At 47.8% G+C, this 23,705-nt stretch overlaps 1 protein-coding gene across 1 annotated transcript in view; it reads right to left on the reverse strand.

Annotated features, from left to right (window-relative positions):
• Positions 1-7,130, reverse strand: part of vps50 (VPS50 EARP/GARPII complex subunit) — a 351,039-nt gene extending 343,909 nt beyond the window's left edge. The window contains exon 1 of the mRNA XM_070881083.1: positions 6,933-7,130. Within this exon, the coding sequence (XP_070737184.1) occupies positions 6,933-6,965 (33 nt within the window). The 5' untranslated portion in view covers positions 6,966-7,130. The remainder of the gene's footprint in view (positions 1-6,932) is intronic.
• Positions 7,131-23,705: the final 16,575 nt, after the last annotated feature.

The raw sequence follows: 23,705 nt of genomic DNA on the forward strand, positions 1-23,705 counted from the left end.
TTTAATACCCTTTGAAATAGCCGAGCAAGCAACTTGATTGTAATAAAACAAGTTCAAGGTGGTAGCCTGTAACTATCTTCTCAGGGTAATAAATGAAGCCTTGCCAACATCATGATAGGTGGTCCCTCAGACTTGCTTCCACTCTTAAAATGAGTCCTTAGGTGGCTGAACAGTCCAATACGAGAACTACAGTCCCTGTCACAGGTGGGACAGATAGTCGTTGAGGGAAAGGGTGGGTGGGACTGGTTTGCCGCAGGCTCTTTCCGCTGCCTGCGCTTGATTTCTGCATGCTCGATGCGGCGATGAGAACAATTTTTTTTAAACATGGATCCAGTCAGTTCAGGACAGTATGTCCATTATTTTACTAACACACTGTCTCAATTCTTTGAACACTTCAGCAAATTTGAGCATAAAAGACATAGCAGGTACATTCTAAACCCTGGAAACATTTTTCATGAGGTAACATTATACATGCAATACAAACAGAAAAAGCGAATGCTACCAAGGATGCATTGATAAACCTTAAATGTAATGAAAATGGAGATTCTTTCAGTTTTCAAAAATTTTACACATCTTTATAGTTCCTAACTGGGGCAACATCATATCGAAGGTAAATGGCTTTATAAAGAACACTAAAATATACAGCTTTGCCCATTTAAATTTATTATTCACCATTTTTAAATTACTAACTAAAATATGTATCATGTAATACTTAATTTTATTAAATTTTGTGTTGTAAAGTCACTTTATCCTCATTTTGACCCCACTAGACTGCACATAGAATCATAGAAATTTACAGCACGGAAGGAGGCCACTTCGGCCCATCGTGTTCGAGCCGGCCGACAAAGAGCTATCCAGTCTAATCCCACTTTCCAGCTCTTGGTCCGAAGCCCTGTACGTTACGGCACTTCAAGTGCACATCCAAGTACTTTTTAAAATGTGGTGAGGGCTTCTGCCTCTACCATCCTTACAGGCAGTGAGTTCCAGACCAGCATCAATTTCCCCTCAAATCCCCTCTAAACCTCCTACCAATTACTTTAAATCTATGCCCCCTGGTTGTTGATCATTCTGCTAAGGGAAATAGTTCCTACCTATCCACTCTATCTAGGCCCCTCAATGTTATACACCTCAATAAGGTCTCCCCTCCGCCTCCTCTGTTCCAATGAAAACAACCCCAGCCTATCCAAACTTTCCTCATAGCTAAGATTCTCCAGTCCAGGCAACATCCTCGTAAATCTCCTCTGTACCCTCTCTAGTGCAATCACATATGTCCTGCAATGTGGTGACCAGAACTGCACACAGCACTCCAGCTGTGGCCTAACTAGTGTTTAGAGAGATCTAGCATAACCTCCCTTGCTCTTGTTTTCTAGGCCTCAGCTAATAAATGCAAGTATTCCATATGTCTTCTTAACACGTTATCTACCTGGCCTGCTACCTTCAGGGATGTGTGGAGATGCACTCCAAGGTCCCTTTGTTCCTCTACACATCTCAGTGGCCTACCATTTAATGTGTATTCCCTTGCCTCTTTAGCCTTTCTCAAATGCATTACCTCACACTTCTACAGATTTAATTCCATTTGCCAATGTTCTGCCCACCTGACAAGTTCATTATTCCGCTATTCACACCCTATCTTGACTAATGTTTTTCTAACTCCTGGCATTACCATTTCAATTCGGCCCATCATCCCTTTTGTCTTCCTAATCTCTCCTGCCTTCCACCCTATCACAGATCTTCCCTTTTGTTCTTTCTTCCCCTCCCCCACTTTGTGTTTCTGAAGAATGTGTTCTGTTCCAATGCTCTCCACTTCTGACAAAGGGTCGTCGACCCGAAACGTTAACTCTGCTTTTCTCTCCACAGATACTGCCTGACCCGCTGAGATTTCCAGCATTTCTGTTTTTATTATTATTGACCAGTTGATTGATAGCTTCCTGCATTCTACAGCTTTCTTCTTCATTATCAACCACACAGCCAATTTTAACATCATCTGCAAACTTCTGAATCATACCCCCTACATTCAAGTCTAAATCATTGATTTATACCACAAAAAGCAAGGGACCTAGTACTGAGCCCTGCAGAACCCCATTGGAAAGAGCCTTCCAGTCACAAATATACCCATCAAACATTGCTTCCTGCCTCCGAGCCAATTTTGGATCCAACTTGCCACTTTGCCCTGGATCCCAAGGGCTTTTAGCTTCATGATCAGCCTGCCATTTAGGACCTTATCGGAAGCCTTGCTAAAATCCATATACACTACATCAGACACACTACCCTCATCGACCCTCGTTACCTCCTCAAAAAGTTCAATCAAGTTCGTCAGACTCGACCTTCCCTCAACAAATCTATGCGGACGGTCCTTGATTAATCCGTGTCTTTCTAAATGAAGATTTATCCTATCCCTCAGAATTTTTTCCAATAATTTTCCCACCACCGAGTTAGGCTGACTGGCCTGTAATTAATTACTCAGTCTATCCCTTTCTCCCTTTTTAAGCAAAGGTACAACGGTACCATGGTACCATTCCTCCGGCACCATACTGTAATCAGATGGGATTGGAAAATGATAGTCAGAGCCTCTGCTATTTCCTCTTTTGCTTCTCAACAGCCTGGGATACATTTCATCCTGGGGATTGATCCACTTTCAAAGCTGTTAAGCCCCTTAATACTTCCTCTCTCACTATGTTTATCTCATCTAATATTTCACACTCCTCCCCATTGCAAAGTCTGCATTGCCCCTCTCGAGAAAAAAAACGCAAAGTATTCATTAAGAACCATACTCACGTCTTCCGCCTCCACACACAGATTACCTTTATGGTCTCTAATAGGGCCCACTCTTTCTCTAGTTATCCCCTTGCTCTTAATGTATTTATAAAACATCTTTGAGTTTTCCCTGATTTTACTTGCCAAAATGTTTTCATGCTTTCTCTGCTTTCTTAATTTCCTTTTTAATTGGACACCTGCACTTTCTATACTCTTCTAGAGTTTCTGCAATGTTGAGTTCCCGGTATCTGTCATAAGCTTCCCTTTTTTTTCTTTATCTTGCCCTTTATGACCCTTGACATCCAGGGGACTCTAGATTTGTTAGCCCCACCCTTTTTCTTCAAGCAACATACTTGCTCTGAACCCTCAGGACCTCCTCCTTGAATGCCTCCCACTGATGTACCATCAAGTAGCTGTTTCCAAACCATTTTGGCTAAATCCCATCTCAGCGTAGCAAAATTGGCTTTTCATAAATCGAGAACTTTTATTCCTGGTCTATTTTGTCCTTTTCCTTAACTACCCTAAATTTAACTGAATTATGATCACTAGCACCAAAATGCTCTCCAATTGATATCCCTTCCACCTGCCCAGCTTCATTCCATAAATCTAAGTCCAGAAACCCCCCCTCCCTTGTTGGGTTTGTTATATACTGGCTAAAAAAGTTCTGAATGCATTTTAGGAATTCTGCACCCTCTATGCCATTCACACTAATTTTATACCAGTTATTAGGGGAATTGAAATCCCCTACTATTACCTGATCATTTTTGCCCACATATTTGCTCTTCCATCTCCCTCTGATTGCTTGGGGGTCTATAGTACAATCCCAACAGTGTAATCGCCACTTATTTGTTCTTCAATTCAACCAATATGGCCTCATTTGATGATCCTTCTGTAACATATCATCCCGACTCACAGCTGTAATTGTTTCTTATACTCAAGTGTCTATCTGTGCTCGCAGCTCATCCGTCTTATCCCCTATACTCCTTGCAGCTAGCCGACAACCACGATGTGCGAGGATTCTTCAGCACAATCAAGACGACCTACGGCCCAAGCACCCTCGGCCCTACCCCACTACTGGCCAAGAACGGAGAGGTGCTCGTCAAGGACAGCGAGGCAGTCAGTGCCCGCTAAAAGGAGCACTTCGAGGATCTCCTCAACCGAGACTCTTGTTTTCAACAAGACTGTCCTCGACTCAATCCCACAGCATGCCACCCGCCGCCATCTCAGCACAACCCCAGCCTGGCACGAGGTTGAAAAGGCCTTCTGTGAACTGAAGAACAAGTCATCAGAAGCAGATGAAATCCCCGCTGAAGCACTAAAACTTGGCGGAGAAGCACTACTGGTGTGGATCCATGACCTCATCTCTCTTAATTGGAAGGAAGAGAACATACCAGGAGATCTCAGAGACACTGTAATCATACCATCTTCAAGAAAGGTGACAAGTCTGACTGCGGTAACTACAGAGGAATCTCCCTGCTGTCGACCATCGGGAAAGTCATCGCAAGAATCCTCCTCAATCGTCGTCTTCCTGTGGCTGAAGAACTCCTCCCAGAGTCGCAATGCGGATTCCGCCCACTAAGGGGCACAATGGACATGATCTTCACCGCGCGGCAGGTACAAGAGAAATGCAGGGAACAGCACCAACACCTGTACATAGCCTTCTTCGACCTCACAAAAACCTTCGACGCTGTCAACCATGAGGGATTATGGTGCTCCCTCCTCAGATTTGGCTACCCTCAAAAGTTTGTCACCATTCTCCACCTGCTCCACGATGACATGCAAGCAGTGATCCTGACTAATGAATCCACCACAGACCCATTCCACGTTCGGGCCGGCATCAAGCAAGGCTGTGTCATCGCACCAATGCTCTTCTCGATCCTTCCTTGCTGCAATGCTCCATCTCATCCTCGGCAAGCTCCCCGCTGGAGTAGAGCTAAATTACAGGAGAAACGGGGAATCTGTTCAACCTCCGCCACCTCCAGGCCAGATCCAAGGTCACCCCATCCTCCAGCATCGAACTACAGTATGCAGACGCCGCCTGCGTCTGCGCACACTCGGATCCCGAACTACAAGCCATCGTCAACACTTCACCGAAGCGTACGAGAGGATGAGCCTTACACTAAACATCTGTAAGACAAAGGTCCTCTACCAACCTGCCCTTGCCACACAGCACTGCCCGCCCCCCCGCCCCCGCCAGTTATCAAAATCCACGACGAAACCTTGGAGAACGTGGACCATTTTCCATACCTCGGGAGGCTACGGTTAACAAGGGCAGACATCGACCACGAGGTCCAACACCGTCTTCAGTGTGCCAGTGCAGCCTTCGGTCACCTGAAGAAGAGAGTGTTTGAAGACCAGGACCTGAAACCCGGCACCAAACCCAGTCTACAGAGCAGTAGTGACACCTGCCCTCCTATATGGCTCAAAGACATGGACTATGTACAGCAGGCACTTCAAAACACTGGACAAGTACCACCAACGCTGCCTCCGCAAGATCCTGCAAATCCATCGGCAGGATAGGCGCACCAATGTCAGTGTCCTCGCTCAGGCCAATATCCCCAGCATCGAAGCACTGACCATGCTCGATCAGCTCCGCTGGACAGGCCACATCACCCGCATGCCTGACACGAGACTCCCAAAACAAGCGCGCTATTCGGGGCTCCGACACGGCAAGAGAGCCCCAGGTAGGCAGAGGAAATGCTTAAAGGACACCCTCAAAACTTCCTTGAAAAAAATGTAACATCCCCACCGACACCTGGGAATCCCTGACCCAAGATCGCACAAAGTGGAGGAAAAGCATCCGGGAAGGAGCTGAACAACTCAAATCTCTTCGCCGAGAGCAAGCTGAAGCCAAGCGTTGACAGCAGAAGGAGAGGGCGGCAACCCAGGCATCCACCCACCTATTCCTTCAACCACTGTTTGCCTCACCTGTGACAGAGACTGTAGGTCCCACATTGGACTCTTCAGTCATCTGAGAACTCATTTCTAGTGTGGAAGCAACTCCGAGGGACTGCCTATGATGACGACTCCTTGCATTGAAGTATATACCATTTCGCACTGCCAAACTCCCTTGTTGTCTATTTTCTAGCCCTTGTTTCTTCTGTCTTCCAAATTCACTTTCTACTTTTCAGCCTTCCAATTTCAGCTTTGCTTCTCTTCCTTCTCAATTTATTCAGTTTCCCAGCCCCCTGCCAAGCTAGTTTAAACCCTCCCCAACAGCACTAGCAAACTCCCAAACGAGGATATTGGTCCCGGCTCTGTTGAGGTACAACCCATCCAGCTTGTACAGGTCCCACCTCTGCCAGAAACAGTCCCAATGCCTGAGGAATCTAAAGCCCTCCCTCCTGCACTATCTCTCCAGCCACACATTCAGCTGCTCTATCATCCTATTAATGTACCCACCAGCATGTGGCACCAGGAGTAATCCAGAGATTACTATTTTTGAGGTCCTACTTTGAAATCTCTCTCCGAGCTCCCTAAAATCATTTCTAAACACAACCACCGGATGTCTCAAAGCGCTTCACAGCAAATGAAGTACTTTAAAAAAAAATGTTTTCACTTTTGTACACAGCAAGCTCCCACAAACAGCAATGTGATAATGACCACATAATGTTTTTGTTATGGTGATTGAGGGATAAATATTGGCCATCACACTGGGGATAACTCCCTTGCTCTTCTTCGAAATAATGCCACGGGATCCTTTACATCCATCTTAAGAGAGCAGACGGGGACTCTCATCTGAAAGTCAGCTCCTCTGACAGTGCAGCGCTCTCTCAGCACTGCACTGGAGCATCAGCCTCGATTTATGTGCTCAAGTCCCACTCCTTCTGCCTCAAAAACAAGAGGGCTACCCACTGAACCACAGCTGACACCAAGAACAGAAAGGCAAATTGGTTCAACCAAGTGCTCCATAACCAGCTGCTAAAAGGTTCACAAGGCTGAGCCTGAGCCCCAGCACAGCCCCCCTCCCCCGGGTGTGGGCAGGAGGCACAGCCGCTCCCCCGGGTGTGGGCAGGAGGCACAGCCCCTCCCCCGGGTGTGGGCAGGGGGCACAGCCCCTCCCCCGGGTGTGGGCAGGGGGCACAGCCCCTTTAACCCCGCACAGGTTCTGCGTGCATCTAAGGCCCCAAACCCCTCGAGTTAATGCACAGACACCGGGACGAACGTTGCGCAGTTACCTGGCGGGCCATGAGAGACTTTATTTTCTGCATGTTTCTGCCTCCGGGAGCCCGGCCCTGCTCCGCCTGCCGCCTGCCGCCTATCCACGGGCTCAAGCCCCGCGCCCCGCTCTCCTCACAACCATCATCCTCACACAACGTGACCGCAGCCGCGCGCGCGCCGCCCCCTGGGAACTGGAGTCCGGAACCAGCCGCGCAGCCGCACTCCGCCACAGGCAAGACTATAGCTCCCAGAGTTCAGTGGGTGGACACAGCCCCGCAGGAAGTGGTGCCACCTACCTCTGGGCAGTTCAGATGTTGGCTGCAGTCAGTGGTGGGGGGGCTGAGTTGCAGCAAACCTTTTCTGCTTCAGAGTTCAAAATAACTTGATTGTGTTGCCAAGTTGTGCTTATATAGTTCAGTCCGTAAGCATGATCCCGAGCTTCCAGCCGCCTGTCACTTTAATTCTCCACTCCCACTCCGATATCTCCGCCCTCGGTCTCCTACACTGTTCCAATGAAGCTCAATGCAAGCTCGAGGAACAGCACCTCATCTTTCATTTAGGCACTTTACAGCCTTCTAAATTCAACATCAAGTTCAACAATTTCAGTGCGTAACCGCTGCCCCCATCTTTGGCTCCCTTTCCCTGCCCCTCTCCCCGCCCCCAGCTTATGTTTTTTTTTGTCTCCAGTGGCAACTAGTCGTTATTCTGCCATTCACACTCTATCTAGACTAACCTTTTTCTAACTCCAGCCATTACCATTTCAATTCAGCCCATCATCCCTTTTTTCTCTCTAATCTCTCCTGCCTTCCACCCTATCATAGACCTTCCCTTTTGTTCTTTCTTCCCCTCCCCCTTTCAGTGCTTCTTCAGAATGTGTTCTTTTCGAACATTTGCCAGTTTTGACGAAGGGTCCTTGACCCGAAACGTTAACTCTGTTTTTCTCTCCGCAGATGCTGCCTGAGCCGCTGAGATTTCCAGCATTTTCTGTTTTTATTTCTGATTCCAGCATCTGCAGTATACTATTCAATCATTCCAATCTTCCAGCAGAGAAATCCAATGGAGGAGTTAAAGGACGTCATCAAGCACAACTTCAGAGTGAAGTTGTCCACTATTTGAAGGGGCTGCTCCTCAATTTCTGGCTGCACTTCAGTCCCATGTTCGTGGTCTTTGGCCACCCAAATGACTCATTCCCATTTCCCCTTTGTTTATGTCTCTCCTCGTCTCCTCGCTCTGATAATCTCATATAGTGAGGTGACACTACAGATGGGTGTTAGATGCATGCTTTTAATTACATAGATGTAAGGGGCTACTTTCTGTCAGAAGATGGCACTTGACATCAACAATGGGAATCATTTTCACCTTCACCCTCTGGCAGTAATCTGGCAGAGTGGATTGCCCGCCCGTTGTAGAAACCGCCTTATTTTCATTCCAGCAATGAAGGTGAAAATTATCTCCAATATTACACTGATATTATGACACAGTGCAATTTATGAATATTAACAGGTATAATAAAGCAAAATAGCATGCTCCTCGGACGACATTCAAGATGCCAGCTGTGCATTGAGGTTCTGCCCTGCCCAAGGCTTTTTCCTGTGAAAATTCTGGTTGATTAATAAGATTGTGGATAATGGAAGTTCCACTGTATTTGTATTTGGGAAATTAATAATTAAAACTATAGACTAATTATGATATAATTAACAACCAAAAATCATGCTAAATTAGGGAATACAGCTTCTTTAATATTAGTGGAACTGAAATATATAGGCCAGAATTTTCTGGGGTCTGCGGGCATGATCTGAGGCGGGTTGGATGGGAAATTTGAGAGAAGTTGAAGCGCGTTGGGAACCCACCATCATCTCACCCCCCCGCGCCTTTCCCTCAGGCGCGTTTGCCAATATGGCAGCGACCTGACCGGCAGTGTCAGGTGACCTAATTCAAATCATTAAAAGGTACTTGTCAGATCTTTAGCACCTTGGGACATTTTATTACATTAAAGGCGCTATATAAATAAAAGTTATTATTTTTATTCCCTGGCTGGTCACAGGATTCACGCAGCTCGAGAACCAAGTCTGTCAGCTTGAGGCGGGAGTTGAGTGGCCATTGCTCCAGCTGATTAGATGACAGCATGAAATGTACTATAAAATCTCCCGCCTGACAGTTGATCACTTTCCTCAGGCAGAAGCTGTTGCTGAATGGATTCCCAGCACACATTTAACTTTCTCCAGGCTGCAAGTGTTTCCAGCAAAGTCACCCACATCTAGTGTGCAGGAACTGTTCCTCCCCCCGCAACGGTAAAAATTGGACTATTAAATATAAAAAGCCAGAACTGCATTACAGCCCGCAAAAAGAGCTGGGCAGGAAAGGGTTAATGCAAACATTGCAGCCAAATCATCAGAGCACCAGAAGAGAGACAATTCATACCTTCAGTGGTTTTTTGTCTGTGCCAGGGAGTGGTGGCCAGAGGCAATCAACACAGACAATGTCATTCACACATTCGATGGTCCCAACCATTGCAACGAAACTATGACTCATCAAGAGATTAGACATCGTCATCGTAGGCAGTCCATCGGAATCGAGGAAGACTTGCTTCCACTCTTAAAATGAGTCATTAGGTGGCTGAACAGTCCAATACGAGAACCACAGTCCCTGTCACAGGTGGGACAGATAGTCGTTGAGGGAAAGGGTGGGTGGGGGTGGTTTGCTGCACGCTCTTTCCGCTGCCTACGCTTGATTTCTGCATGCTCATGGCAATGAGACTCAAGGTGCTCAGCGCCCTCCCGAATGCACTTCCTCCACTTAGGGCGGTCTTTGGCCAGGGACTCCCAGGTGTGAGTGGGGATGTTGCAGTTTATCAGGGAGGCTTTGAGGGTGTCCTTGTAACGTTTCCGCTGCCCACCTTTGGCTCATTTTCCGTGAAGGATTTCCGAGTATAGCACTTGCTTTGGGAGTCTCGTGTCTGGCATGTGGACAATGTGGCCTGCCCAGCGGAGCTGATCAAGTATGGTCAGTGCTTCAATGCTGGGGATGTTGGCCTGGTCGAGGACGCTAATGTTGGTGTGTCTGTCCTCACAGGAGATTTGTAGGATCTTGCAGAGACATTGTTAGTATTTCTCCAGCGACTTGAGGTGTCTACATGATCCATGTCTCTGAGCCATACAGGAGGGTGGGTATGACTACAGCCCTGTAGACCATGAGCTTGTTGGCAGATTTGAGGGCCTGGTCTTCAAACAATGTTTTCCTCAGGCTGCCGAAGGCTGCACTGGCACATTGGAGGCAGTGTTGAATCTCGTCGTCAATGTCTGTTCTTGTTGATAAGAGGCTCCTAAGGTATGGGAAATGATTCACGTTGTCCAGGGCCGCGCCGTGGATCTTGATGACTGGGGGGCAGTGCTGTGTGGCGAGGACAAGTTGGCGGAGGACCTTTGTCTTATGGATGTTTAGAGTAAAGCCCATGCTTTCATACGCCTCAGTAAATATGTTGACTATGTCCTGGAGTTCAGCCTCTGTATGTGCACAGACTCAGGCATCGTCCACATACTGTAGCTCGACGACACAGGTTGGGGTGGTCTTGGATCTGGCCTGGAGACAGCGAAGGTTGAACAGGTTCCTACTGGTTCTGTAGCTTAGTTCCACTCCAGCGGGGAGCTTGTTGACTGTGAGATGGAGCATGGCAGCGAGGAAGATTGAGAAGAGGGTTGGGGCAATGACGCAGCCCTGTTTGACCCCAGTCCGGACGTGGATTGGGTCTGTAATGGATTCGTTGGTAAAGGATCATGACCTGCATGTCGTTGTTGTTGAGCTCATAATAAAATGATGTAACTGAGTACTGCAGACATGAGTAAGTGTGACCTTAGCTCCTTTATCCAGAGTGTTGGTACAGCATGGGAGGCTTGCTTATATACAATGCTCCCAAGTAATGCTGGGATCCCTTGGGACTCCAACAGGTATGCCCTCTGGTAAGATACAGGTTACCTAGGGTTGCATACATAACATCACTCCCTCCCAAAGTCAATAGTACACTTATCTACAGGGTGAGATGATCAAGGGCTTTTCGCTCCCTTGTTGATCATCTTGGTACAAATGCAGGTGTGGCTGAGTTGGTTGGTTCTTCGCTGGGCTGCTGGGCAGCTGGCCTTGCCAGGCTGCTGGGGATAGTGAGTTCAGCTTCGCGGTCGACGGTGATGCCACTTGTGTGTGTGTTGGAGGGTCGAAGTTGGTAGTGTCCTCTTCGGGTTGCTCGTGGCTGTTTGTGAATCGTAGTTTGGTTTGGTCCAAATGCTTTCTACAAGTAAGTCCATTGGCCAGTTTGACCTGAAACACCCTACTCCCTTCTTTGGCTATGACGGTGCCAGCAAGCCATTTGGGATCATGTCCATAGCTGAACACAAATACAGGGTCATTGACTTCACTATCACGTGACAAGTTTGCGCGATCATGGTACATGCTTTGTTGATGCCGCCTGCCCTTGACGTGATCATGGGGATCAGGGTGGACAAGAGAGAGCCTTGTTTTGAGTGCCCTTTTCATGAGCAGCTCGGCTGGGGGAACCCCGGTGAGCGAGTGGGGTCTGGTGCGTTAACGGAGCAGGACTCAGGACAGGCGGGTCTGTAGGGAGCGTTCCGACACACGTTTCAAGCTTTACTTGATGGTTTGGACTGCCGTTGTGCCTGGTCGTTGGATGCAGGCTTGAACGGGGCATATGTGGCATGCTTGATCCCACTGCGGGTCATGAATTCCTTGAATTCAGCACTGGTGAAGCACGGCCCATTATCGGTAACAAGGGCATCAGGCAGGCCGTGCGTGGCAAACATGACTCGTAGGCTTTCGATGGTGGCAGTGGACGTCCTTACAGACGTTATTACACACTCAATCCATTTTGAATAAGCATCTACAACAACCAAAAACATTTTGCCTAGAAACGGGCCTGCAAAGTCAACATGGATCCTAGACCACGGTTTGGAGGGCCATGACCACTAACTTAGCGGTGCCTCTCTGGGTGCATTGCTCAGTTGAAAGCAAGTGTTGCATAGGTGCATGCATGACTCCAAATCTGAGTCGATGCCGGGCCACCACACATGGGATCTGGCTATTGCTTTCATCATTACTGGTGGGTACTGTGTAGGTCGCGTATGAACGTTTCCCTGCCTTTCTTAGGCAAAACCATGCGATTGCCCCACAAAAGACAGTCCGCCTGTATGGACATTTCGTCTTTGCGCCGCTGCAACGGCTTGATCTCTTCATGCATCTCCGCTATGACGCTGGACCAGCTCCCATGGAGGACACAGTTTTTTACAAGGGACAGTAAAGGATCCAGGTCCAGGTCCTGATCTGGCGAGCCGTAACGGGTGACTTTTCGTTTTCAAATGTATTCATCACCAAAAGCAAGTTTGCAGTCTGTGCCCTTTCCAAACGAATCGGGAACATTGCAACCGGTCACCTATGCGTCCAGGAGTTTGTCCAAGGCCGAAAGGGCCGACAGCATGATTGAAAAAGAAGCTCTGGCATGCGTTTACGAGGTGAAAAAAATGCACCAGTAACTGTTTGGTCTCAAGTTTGGGTTAGAAACTGACCATAAGCCGCTCATATCGCTATTCTCAGAGAGCAAAGGGATTAATACCAATGCCTCTGCCCGCATCCAAAGATGGGCGCTCACGCTGTCTGCATATAACTATGTAATCCGCTACAGACCAGGCACAGAGAACTGCACTGATGCTCTCAGTCGGCTACCATTGCCCACCACCGGAACCAACTTTAGCAGGCTCTCCATGTTCCTTTGAAAAATTGCCGCAGCCGATCGAATCCTAAACGGGCACCTATTGTAGATGAACACACCTTTGTGCACGTTGATGCAGGTGAGGCCTTTCAAAGATTCCGCCAGCTCCTGCTTCATGTATGCCGAGGTCAGGTCCAACTTGGTGAATGTCTTTCCTCCAGCCAGGATCGCAAATAGGTTGGCTGCCTTGGGTAGCGGGTACTGGTTCTGTAGCGAAAAATGGTTAATCATTACTTTATAGTCCCCACAAATTATGACTGTGCCATCGCCCTTGAGAACCGGAACAATCAGACTGGCCCACTTGTTGAACTCCACCGGCGCGATGATGCCTTATCGCTGCAGACTGTCCAGCTCAATTTCCACTTTCTCTCGCATCATACACGGCACCGCCCGTGCCTTGTGGTGGATGGGTCATGTACCGGGAACCAATTGGATCTGCACCTTCGCCCCCGAGAAACTTCCGATGCCTGGCTCAAACAACAACGGGAACTTGCTCAGAACTTGGGCACATGAGGCGTAGTCTACGGATGAAAGCGTTCGGATGTCGTCCCAGTTCCAGCGAATTTTTCCCAGCCAGCTTCTGCCGAACAGTGTGGGGCCATCTCCTGGTACAATCCGTCATAGGAGACTTTTACTGCTGCGATGCCAATAACAGGGATCAGCTCTTTAGTGTAAGTCCTTAACTTGGTGTGAATGGGGCTAAGCTTAGGCCTGTGTGCCTTGTTGCACCACAGCCTATCGAAGGCCTTTTTGCTCATGATAGACTGACTCGCACCCTTGTCCAGTTCTATGGATACTGGAATTCCATCCAGTTCAACTTTTAGCATGATCGGTGGACATTTCGTGGTGAAGGTGTGTACCCCGTACACTTCTGCCTCCTCGGTTTGAGTCTCTAGTTTAGGCTGATCCACCATGTATCGATCCTCCTCTGTAACATGGTGGTTTGCAGGGGTTGCAGCTCGTCTGCACATTCGCTGGAGGTGTCCCATTGTTCCACAGCCTTTGCACACATAGTGTTTGAATTGGCATTGATGGGCTCGATGATCACCTCCGCAGTGCCAACAAGGTATTAACTGCCTCGCATTAACGTTTGCTGGCAGACTCTGGGTCATCTGAGGTCGTGCAGCTGCAGACGTGTACGTTGTGCCATATGTATTTCTGCCTGAAAACGACGTTACTTTGTGTACGTACTTGCCGAAACCTCTTTGTGCTGCAAAATTTGTTTGGTGCTATCACTGGTGGACATAAATGCCTGGGCTATCGTTATGGCTTTGCTCAGGTTCAGTGTTTCAACAGTCAATAGTTTGTGAAGGATAACCTCATGGCCAATGCCAAGCACAAAGAAGTCTCTTAGCATTTGCTCCAGGAATCCACCGAATTCGCAATGTCCTGTAAGGCACTTTAGTTCGGCGACGTAGCTCGCCACTTCCTGGCCTTCAGACCGTTGACACGTGTAAAATCAATACCTTGCCATCAGAATGCTTTCCTTCGGATTTAGGTGCTCCCGGACCAGCATACACAGTTCTTCATAAGTTCTTCATTGGTTTCACCGGAGCTAGAAGATTCTTCATGAGGCCATAGGTTGTTGCCCCACAAACGGTAAGGAGGATCGCTCTTTGCTTGGCAGCATTCTCGTCCCCTTCCAGCTCGTTGGCCACGAAGTATTGGTCGAGTAACTCCACGAAGGCCTCCCAATCGTCCCCTTCTGAGAATTTCTCCAGGATACCAACAGTTCTCTGCATTTTCGCGTGATTGTTCCTTATCTCGTTGCCAGTTGTTAAACTCATATTAAAGTGATGTAACCGAGTACTGCAGACATGAGTAAGTGTGATCTTAGCTCCTTTATTCAAACTCCATAGTGTTGGTACAGCATGGGAGGCCTGCTTATATAGAGTGCTCCCAAGGGATAATGGGATCCTTTGGGACTCCAACAGGTATGCCCTCTGGTGGCGGTGTGATACAGGTTACCTAGGGTTGCATACATAACAGTCGTGGAGCAGACGAAGGATGTTGACGTACTTTTGGGGGCATCCCAAAAATGCAGGGAACAGCACCAACCTTCTTCGACGTTACAAAAGCCTGTGACACTGTCATCAGCAAGGGTCTATGGAGCATCATCCTCCATTTCGGATGCCCCCAAAAGTTCGTCAAAGATTGGACATCATCAGAGCAGCAGAAGAGAGACATTCACACCTTTAATGGTTTCTGTCTGAAAAGATACAGGAACATTTACATATTCATTTACCTTAAGGATAGTATGCAGGTACAGCAAGTGATCAGGAAGACCAATGGTATCTTGGCCTTTATTGCGAAGGGGATGGAGTATAAAAGCAGCAAAGTCTTGCTACAGCTAGACAAGGTATTGGTGAAGCCACACCTGGAATACCTGTGTGAATTTTTGGTTTCCATATTTACGAAAGGATATATTTGCTTTAGAGGCAGTTCAGAGAAGGTTCACTAGGTTGATTCCGGGGATGAGGGGGTTGACTTATGAGGAAAGGTTGAGTAGGTTGGGTCTCTATTCATTGGAATTCAGAAAAATGAGAGGTGATCTTATCGAAACGTGTAAGATTATGAGGGGGCTTGACAAGGTGGATGCAGAGAGGATGTTTCCACTGATAGGGGAGACTAGAACTAGAGGGCATGATCTTAGAATAAGGGACCACCCATTTAAAACTGAGATGAGGAAAAATTTCTTCTCTCAAAGGCTTGTAAATCTGTGGAATTCGCTGCCTCAGAGAGCTGTGGAAGCTTGGACATTGAATAAATTTAAGACAGAAATAGACAGTTTCTTAAACAATAAGGGGATAAGGGGTTATGGGGAGCGGGCGGGGAAGTGGAGCTGAGTCCATGATCAGATCAACCATGATCTTATTGAATGGCGGAGCAGGCTCAAGGGGCCATATGGCCGCTCAAGGGCCATATGGCCTACTCCTGTTCCTATTTCTTATGTTTGTATGTTCTTATTTAAGAGATTACATTATTAAAGAAGCATACCTTGGACCATGGCTCCAAAAAGGTTGATAGCAGTGTAGTCCGAGACAATGGACTGGATCCTGATCCATTTGAATAAGAATGCTGCTAGAAATCAACAAATAAGTCCCCTTAGGAAGGTTACATTGTAAAGGACCTCACTCTACAGACAAGCAGTGGCGAAAGTAATCATGGACAATGACTCTAAATGGGGGACAATTAGCCATCAAGAATTCATATTTGATGCTGTCATCGAGTTAAATCAGTTTCAAGATTGCAAGTTGCTTTTTGGTATAAAGAAGACCCAATCTTCAGAGGCCAGGAAGCAGTACAGGAACAGAATCGAAACAGCAACAGAAGCCAACCAATCTTCGGGACACAAGCTGCAACCAAAAAAAAGGTCCTACAGTCAACCTCAGAAGAATGCCAAGGAATTGGTGATAGTATGTTTGTTCCAGCCAAATCATAGAAGGGTTTTGTGATTGGGTCTGGGCAACTTTATATGTAACAGTCAAATTGTGAACAGGTTTAACTGTGTCATATTGTGCGATGCAAATGACCCTTTTGTAGGGGTTTGTATTCTGGGGTTTGTGAGTCCCACATAGATCATTGTGATTTATACAGGGGAGGTAGTTGTGTGTGTGTGTGTGTGTTCAATAAAATAACGAATCTTGGTTGAGCCAAAACCTTGTGCCATGTGTATTTTGTTCTTATAAATCCTGACATCAAAGAACTGTGTTACGTGGGACTAGGTATATAGAAACTCTTACAAGTGTCACCTCATTGGTATCATCGGCAGTCCCTCGAACCGAGGATGACTTACTTCCACGTCAAAAAGTTCACAGGTGTTTCAATGAAGGACCTAAAATCCAGGTCCGAACTAAATCTTCAAGGGTGGAAGATGCCTGTGCTTGGATTTTTTTTTTAATGTGTGGTGACCTTTGCACACCAGCCACCACACGGGCTTGACAGAGCTAGGTCTTGGTCCAGTAGCAAGGGTTAACCAAGACGACTGGAGACCAGTTCTGCTGCACCGATTAGTGCGCACACATATCGCAGTGTGGGCTGGCCCTGGGCCCTCACCTCTTCTGGGCCCCTAACTCTTGCCTCTCCTGGGCTCTGATCATGTCCCTCTACAATCTCTCGCCGCTCCTTCACCCCGACCTCGCCGCTCCTGCTGTACCTGCCCACGTTCCAAACACCGACCTGGACTTTGATGACCTCACTCTTCACTGCCGTTGCTCTCCTGCTCCAGCACGTGCTGCTCCCTGGAGTGGTATGCCTCCACGCTGCTCCTTCCATTGGTATCACACCATTGACAGATTGTTTTTTTCATCTCTACTTGACCTGCCATCTATTCCATCAGCATGGGCGCCGTTTAGACTATCTCACGTTGGTCCTCAGAATCTGACCATGATGAGTCCCAACAGCAGCAGCACCAGGCATACCAGCAGCACCAACAACAACACCACCAACCTTCCCTTCAACTGCACAGGACAGAGGGCATCAGCGCTGGAATGCATTGCGATACCCTGAGGTGAGAGTGACTGCCCTGGACATCAAGGCAGCATTTCACTGAGTGTGGCACCAAGAAGCCCTAATAAAACTGAAGTCAATGGGAATCAGCAAGACTTGCAGTCCATGCCTTACCAGTGGCTGCTCAATCTCTTTGCCTCAGGCTCCTTCCAGGGATCTGCAGCAGATATTTGTGGCATCTCGCAGTCGGCTGACCACAGATACATCACACAGGTCACTGATGCCCTCTTTAAAAAGTCAGTCAACTATATCTACTCTTCCACTGATGAAGCCAGTGTTACTGAGCGAGCGCTCGGATTTGCCACTCTGGCTGGCTTCCTACGGGTGCAGGGCGTCATAGACTGCACACATGTGGCTATCAGGGCACCCCATCATAATCCAGGAATCTTTGTCAACCACAAGGGCTTCCATTCTCTCCATGTGCAGCTCGTCTGCAACCATAGGAAGATCATCATTCATGTGTGTGCAAAATTCCCTGGCAGCTCCCATGTCTCTTTTGTACTTTGCCATTCCACCCTCCCACAGCTGGCTGCTTGGAGACAAGGGCTATCCACTGAAGATGTGGCTCATGACACACTTGAGTATGAAGCCCAGGAGAGATCAAATTAAAGCCACATTTCCACCCGATGTGTCATAGAGCAGACAATAGGTATGCGCAAAATACGCTTCAGATGCCTTGACAGATCTGGGGGAGCCCTTCAGTACGTACCAGCTAAGATCTCCAGAATCGTGGTCTGCTGTGCCCTACATAACATAGTGTAACGAAGAGGATTAGCACTGCATGAGGAGAAAGGCACTGAGCACACAGCCTCTTCAGAGGAGGAGGAGGAGGAACATCAGTTGGAAGACAAGGAGGAGCAGGTTTTGGAGGAACCTTTGGCCCAGATCCCACCTGCACCCGAGCACATTGCTGCTCGGGAGGCCTGGGATGGCTCCATCACTGCTGGGCATGTATTATAGACCCCCAAACAGTGGGAGGGAGATAGAAGAGCCATAGGGTAGTAATAGTAGGGGATTTTAACTATCCAAATATTGATTGGGACAAATTTAGTGTGAAGGGTATAGAGGGTGCGGTATTCTTGAAATGCATTCAAGCGAACAGTATGTAGCAAGCCCAACATGAGAGGAGGCGTTTAGTTTTGGGGAATGAAGCTGGGCAGGTTGAAGGGGTATTAGTGGGAGAGCACTTGGGTGCCAGTGACCATAATTCAGTCAGATTCAAGTTGGTTATGGATAAGGACAAGGATAGGCCTGGAATAAAAGTTTCGAATTGGGGAAATTTTGCTAAGTTAAGGAGTGATTTGGCCATTGTGGACTGGAAACAGCTACTTGTGGGTATATCAGTGTCGAAACAGTCACAGGCATTCAAGGAGGAGGTCCGGAAGGCTCAGGCCAAACATGTGCCCTTAAAGAAAAAGGCTGGGAAAAATAATTCTAGAGCCCCCTGGATGTCTAGGGACTTACAGGGGAGGATTAAGAAAAAAAGGGACGCTTATGTCATATACCAACGGCTAAATACTATAGAATCTTTCGAGGAATAAAGAAAATTAAGAGGCAAAAGTAAAAAGGATATTAGGAATGCTAAGAGAGAAAGCGAGAAATTCTTGGCCAGTAAAATTAAGGAAAACCCTAAGATGTTCTGTAAATATATTAAGAGTAAGAGGGTAACTAAAGAAAGGGTAGGGCCTATTAGAGACCATGAGTGTAATCTTTGTGTGGAGGCGGAAGATGTTGGTAAGGTTCTTAACGAATACTTTGCATCTGTTTTCACAAAGGAAAAGGGCAATGCAGATACTGCTATCGAGGAGGAGTGTGATATTCTGGATGAAATAAAAATAGTGAGCGAGGAAGTATTAAAGGGTTTAGTATCTTTGAAAGTAGCTAAGTCCCCGGAAAAATGCATCCCAGGCTGTTGAGCAAAGTAAAAGAGGAAATAGCAGAGGCCTTGACCATCATTTTCCAGTCTTCTAAGGACATTAAGGGGTGGGCAGGGGGTGGGTGGGTGCACTGCTCTTGATGGACCTGTGGGAGAGTAAAGAGATAATTAGATATGCCATAGGAAGAATGGGTACAGATACTGTTATGTATGTAAACCTGTAATTACCATGTCTAACCACCAGAGGGCTCATCCTCTGGAGTCCCAAGGGATCCCACAATCCCTTGGGAGCACTTGTATATAAGGAAGCCTCACAGGCTGGACAGGCACTCTGAGATCTGTAATAAAGGACTACGGTCACACTTACTTTGAGCTTGCAGTATCTAGTGTGACTCTTTATCCAAGACATAACAGATACCATTATGCACATGATAGCAATTCCATGGCAGATGACATCAGTTTCAATGTGAGTGACTGATGTATGTCATGTAGCTGTATGATATGTAATTCTGTCATCAGGTAGCTGAGATGTCCCCCTCTCTTCCAACTCCAGCTGCTCAGCAACTCCTGATACTTCCAACACCGCTGCCTCTGCTGTTGTGAGGGTGGCAAATGATGGAGGCCCACCTCCAGGTCTCTCCCTCTCTCTCTTATTATGTGCTCTCTTTTCTTGCAAGAAGGTCGAGTGAGAGTGATGGAATGAGTGTAAGGAATGGATGGGTTACATCTTTAGAGGGAGACTATGATGGTGTGGGGTGGCAATGCCAAGTGGCCTCCTTGTGTGTTAGTTGGTATGATTGCATTAGGATGAGGATGAGTGTAAGGGGTGGTTAGTCAGATGGGGATGTGATAACGTAGATAGAGAGAGGACGTGCAAGGTATGTTGTTGTGACTAAGGATGTTCAGGAGTTGCATTGGGAAGGCAGAGTGATGGGGATGTGGTGAGAGGCACAGCAGGATGATGTTGAGTGTGACTTTGTACTCACCTTTACTGATCTAGTGAGATCATTGATACGTTTCTGGCACTGCACCCAGGTCCTCCTGAACACACACCTGCTGTTGACCTCCTCTGCAATTTGAGCCAGGCTGTTTTTGTCTCCTGTAGAGGTCTCTTCTGCCCATGTGAAGGGAAGGGGACCTCCTTCCATGCTCTGACTCCCTCCACAAACCGATGGGGGAAGTCTACGGAGAACCTAGGTGCAGGCCTCTGCCTCTGAGCAGTCATAGTTCCAAGTGTTTGGAGCACTCAAAGCCTCCAATGCAGTGACTGCACACTCCTAGATGCAATGTGGTCCATGGCTCCTTTAAATATCCCGGCTGAAAACGCATCATCGATAACATCAACAGACCTGCACCATTTAATAGGGCCAGGTAACGTGCAGGGCTGGCTTAATAGGCCCCATTCGCAAAATTCGATTTGAGGAGCGGGATGGAAGCAACAAGAGGGTCACAACCCACCATATCAACTGCCCACACCTGACCCACCCAGGTAAAGAAAATTCCAGCTATAGTTTATTGCAATGTGATGTTCCTTAAATCTAATATAGGTCATTAGATTCCTACAGCAAGAGTGTGGTTTTGAATCATAGCTTTATCTGTCATTCAACTTGGAGAACCTCAATAAAGCAAGTTTCTCAGGTTTTCAACTGAGCCAGTGTTGGACAGTGAGAGAGGAATTCACTTAGGACAAGAAAAAAAATTGACAAGTGTAAACAGCATTTAGGCATGCCTTCTGGAGGCTAACAACAATAACTTGTATTTATATAGTGCCTTTGATGTAGTAAAATGTACCAAGGTGCTTCACAGGAGCTTTATAAAATAAAAGATGACACCAAGCCACATAAGGGGCTATTAGAGCAGATACTTGGTCAAAGAGGTAGGTTTTAACGAGCATCTTAAAGCAGGAAAGACAGGAAGAGAGGCAAAGAGGTTGAGGGAGGGAATTCCAGATCCTTGGCATTTGAAGCCACGGCTACCAATGGCGGAGCAATTAAATCGGTGATGCTCAAGAGGGCAGCATTAGAGCAGTGCAGATATCTCAGGGGGGTTGTGGGCTGGAGAAGATTACAGAGATAGGGAGGGGCGAGCCACAGTGGGATTTGAAAACAAGGATGAGAATTTTCAAATGGAAGTGTTCCTTAACCAGGAGCCAATGGAAGTCAGCGAGTACAGGGATAATGGTTGAACGGGACTTAGTGCGAGTTAGGTCACGGGCACCAGAGTTTGGATGACCTCAAGTGTAAAGGAGGGTCACACATATTTTAAAGTCCTATCCCCTCAGTACAGATTCACACGAGGCATGTAGTGAAGTCAAGGTCACTCTGGACCTGCACCTTTATTTCACAGCTCTGGAATGCTGCACTTGCCTGAGACATGTCCTTATATGCCTGTCTCTTGCAAATGCATCCCTGGTGGTAAGGTATGCTTGTGGTTACAGGTCATATCTTATTACAGTCATGTATAGCATGTTAGGATACAGTTATATATAATAATGTAAGATACATGACATCACCCTCCCCCAAGGTCTCATTGTCTTTATAGGTTCAGTCTCTCAGGTGGTCTACGCTCTTGCGTGGAGCGTCTGAGTTGTGGTTCAGTTGTTTGCCTTGGTGTCTGTTTTTCTTTGGGTGTAGTTGCTGGTATCTCGCCTGAGCTGTCTGTTTCGATTGGTGTGATTGTTGTTGACTCGCCTGGGCTGTCTGTTGGGATTGCCCTTTCCTCAGGTTGTTCCCTCTGTCTGTCCACCAGGTGTGGTGCGAGTTCCACATTGTAGTCTGCCTCTGGTTCCGCAGTGTTGTTGGTAAATCTGCTTTTGACTTGGTCTACATGCCTCCGGCAGGTTTTGCCATTGTCCATTTGTACTACCAGTAGCCTGTTTCCTTCATTGCCCGTTACTGTCTCTGCAAGCCATTTGGGACTCCTGCCATAGTTTAGTACAAACAATTTGTCCCCTATCTCATTCCATCTCCCCCTCGAATTTTTGTCATGGTACTCAGTCAGCTTACGGCGCTTTGCCTCAATGATTTCGTGCATGTCTGGGAGGATTAATGAGAGCCTTGTTTTTAAAGTCCTTTTCATCAACAGTTGCGCGGGGGGTATCCCAGTCAGTGAGTGCAGACGAGATCTGTATGCCAGCAGCAGTCGCGACAGGCAACCCTGCAGTGTGGGACCTTGGATTTTAAGCATGCCTTGTTTAATGATTTGCACTGCTCTCTCCGCCTGGCTGTTGGAGACCGGCTTGAACGGTGCCGTCTTGACATGATTTATGCCGTGGTCAATTATAAAGTCTTGGAATTCTGCGCTGGTGAAGCACGGACCATTGTCGCTGACCAATATGTCAGGGATTCCGTGCGTTGCAAACATGGTTGCGAGGCTCTCCACAGTGGTGGAAGTTGTGCTCGAGTTTAAAATGGTGCATTCGATCCATTTTGAAAATGCATCTACAACTACGAGGAACATTTTGCCCATGAATGGGCTCACATAGTCTACGTGCACCCGCGACCACGGTTTGGTAGGCCAGGGCCAGGGGCTCAGTGGAGTCACCCTGGGGGCATTGCTGAGTTGGGCACAAATGGTGCACCTTCGGACGCAGAGCTCCAAGTCCGCGTCAATACCAGGCCACCAGATGTGGGATCTGGCTATGGCCTCCATGAGAATGACCCCCGGGTGCTCGCGGTGGAGCTCCCGGACAAATGCCTCTCTGCCTCGCAGAGGCATGACTACTCGGCTGCCCCACATCAGGCAGTCTGCTTGTAGTGATAGCTCATGCATGCGCCTGTGAAAGGGTTTTAATTCCTCGGGGCAGGCACCGGTTAGGACACATCTTTTTACTAAGGATAATGTGGGCCGTCCAGGCTCTGATTTGACGAGCCGTCATGGGCGAACCTGTGGACTCAAAGGCATTGATTGCCATGACTATCTCACAGTCTTGTTCGTCAGACCCTTCCGTGGTCGCCAGGGGCAGCCTGCTGAGCGCGTCGGCACAGTTGTCTGTGCCTGGTCTGTGCCTCATGGTATAGTTGTAGGACGCCAGCATGAGTGCTCACCGTTGAATTCACACTGAGGCGTTGGCGTTTATTGCCTTGCTCTCGGATAGGAGGGACGTGAGGGGCTTGTGGTCGGTTTCTAACGCGAACTTGGCCCCGAAAAGGTATTGGTGCATCTTTTTGACACCGTACACGCACGCGAGCGCCTCCTTCTCTATCATTCCGTACCCGCGCTCCGCCCGCGAAAGTGACTTGGAGGCATAAGCTATGGGTTGTAATTTACCCGCACTATTGACATGTTGTAAAACGCACCCGACCCCGTACGCTGACGCATGTGAGAACTAGCTTTTTACCTGGATCAAAGAAAGTCAAAACACTGTTGGAACACAGAAGATTGCATGCCTTATTGAAGGCGCGTTCCTGGGCGTCCCCCCAAAACCAGTCACACCCCTTCCTGAGTAGCACATGGAGGAGAGGCTCCAGCAGCGTGCTTACGTTCTACATAAAGTTCCCAAAGTAATTGAGTGGCCCGAGAAAAGCGCGCAGTTCTGAGACATTCCAGGGCCTGGGTGCCAGGCGAATTGCTTCTGTTTTGGACTCTGTTGGGCGGATTCCATCAGCGGCAATCGTTCTGCCCAAAAATTCA

Source organism: Pristiophorus japonicus, chromosome 5, assembly GCF_044704955.1.
Source record: "Pristiophorus japonicus isolate sPriJap1 chromosome 5, sPriJap1.hap1, whole genome shotgun sequence".
In the NCBI taxonomy this organism is placed as follows: Eukaryota; Metazoa; Chordata; class Chondrichthyes; family Pristiophoridae; genus Pristiophorus; species Pristiophorus japonicus.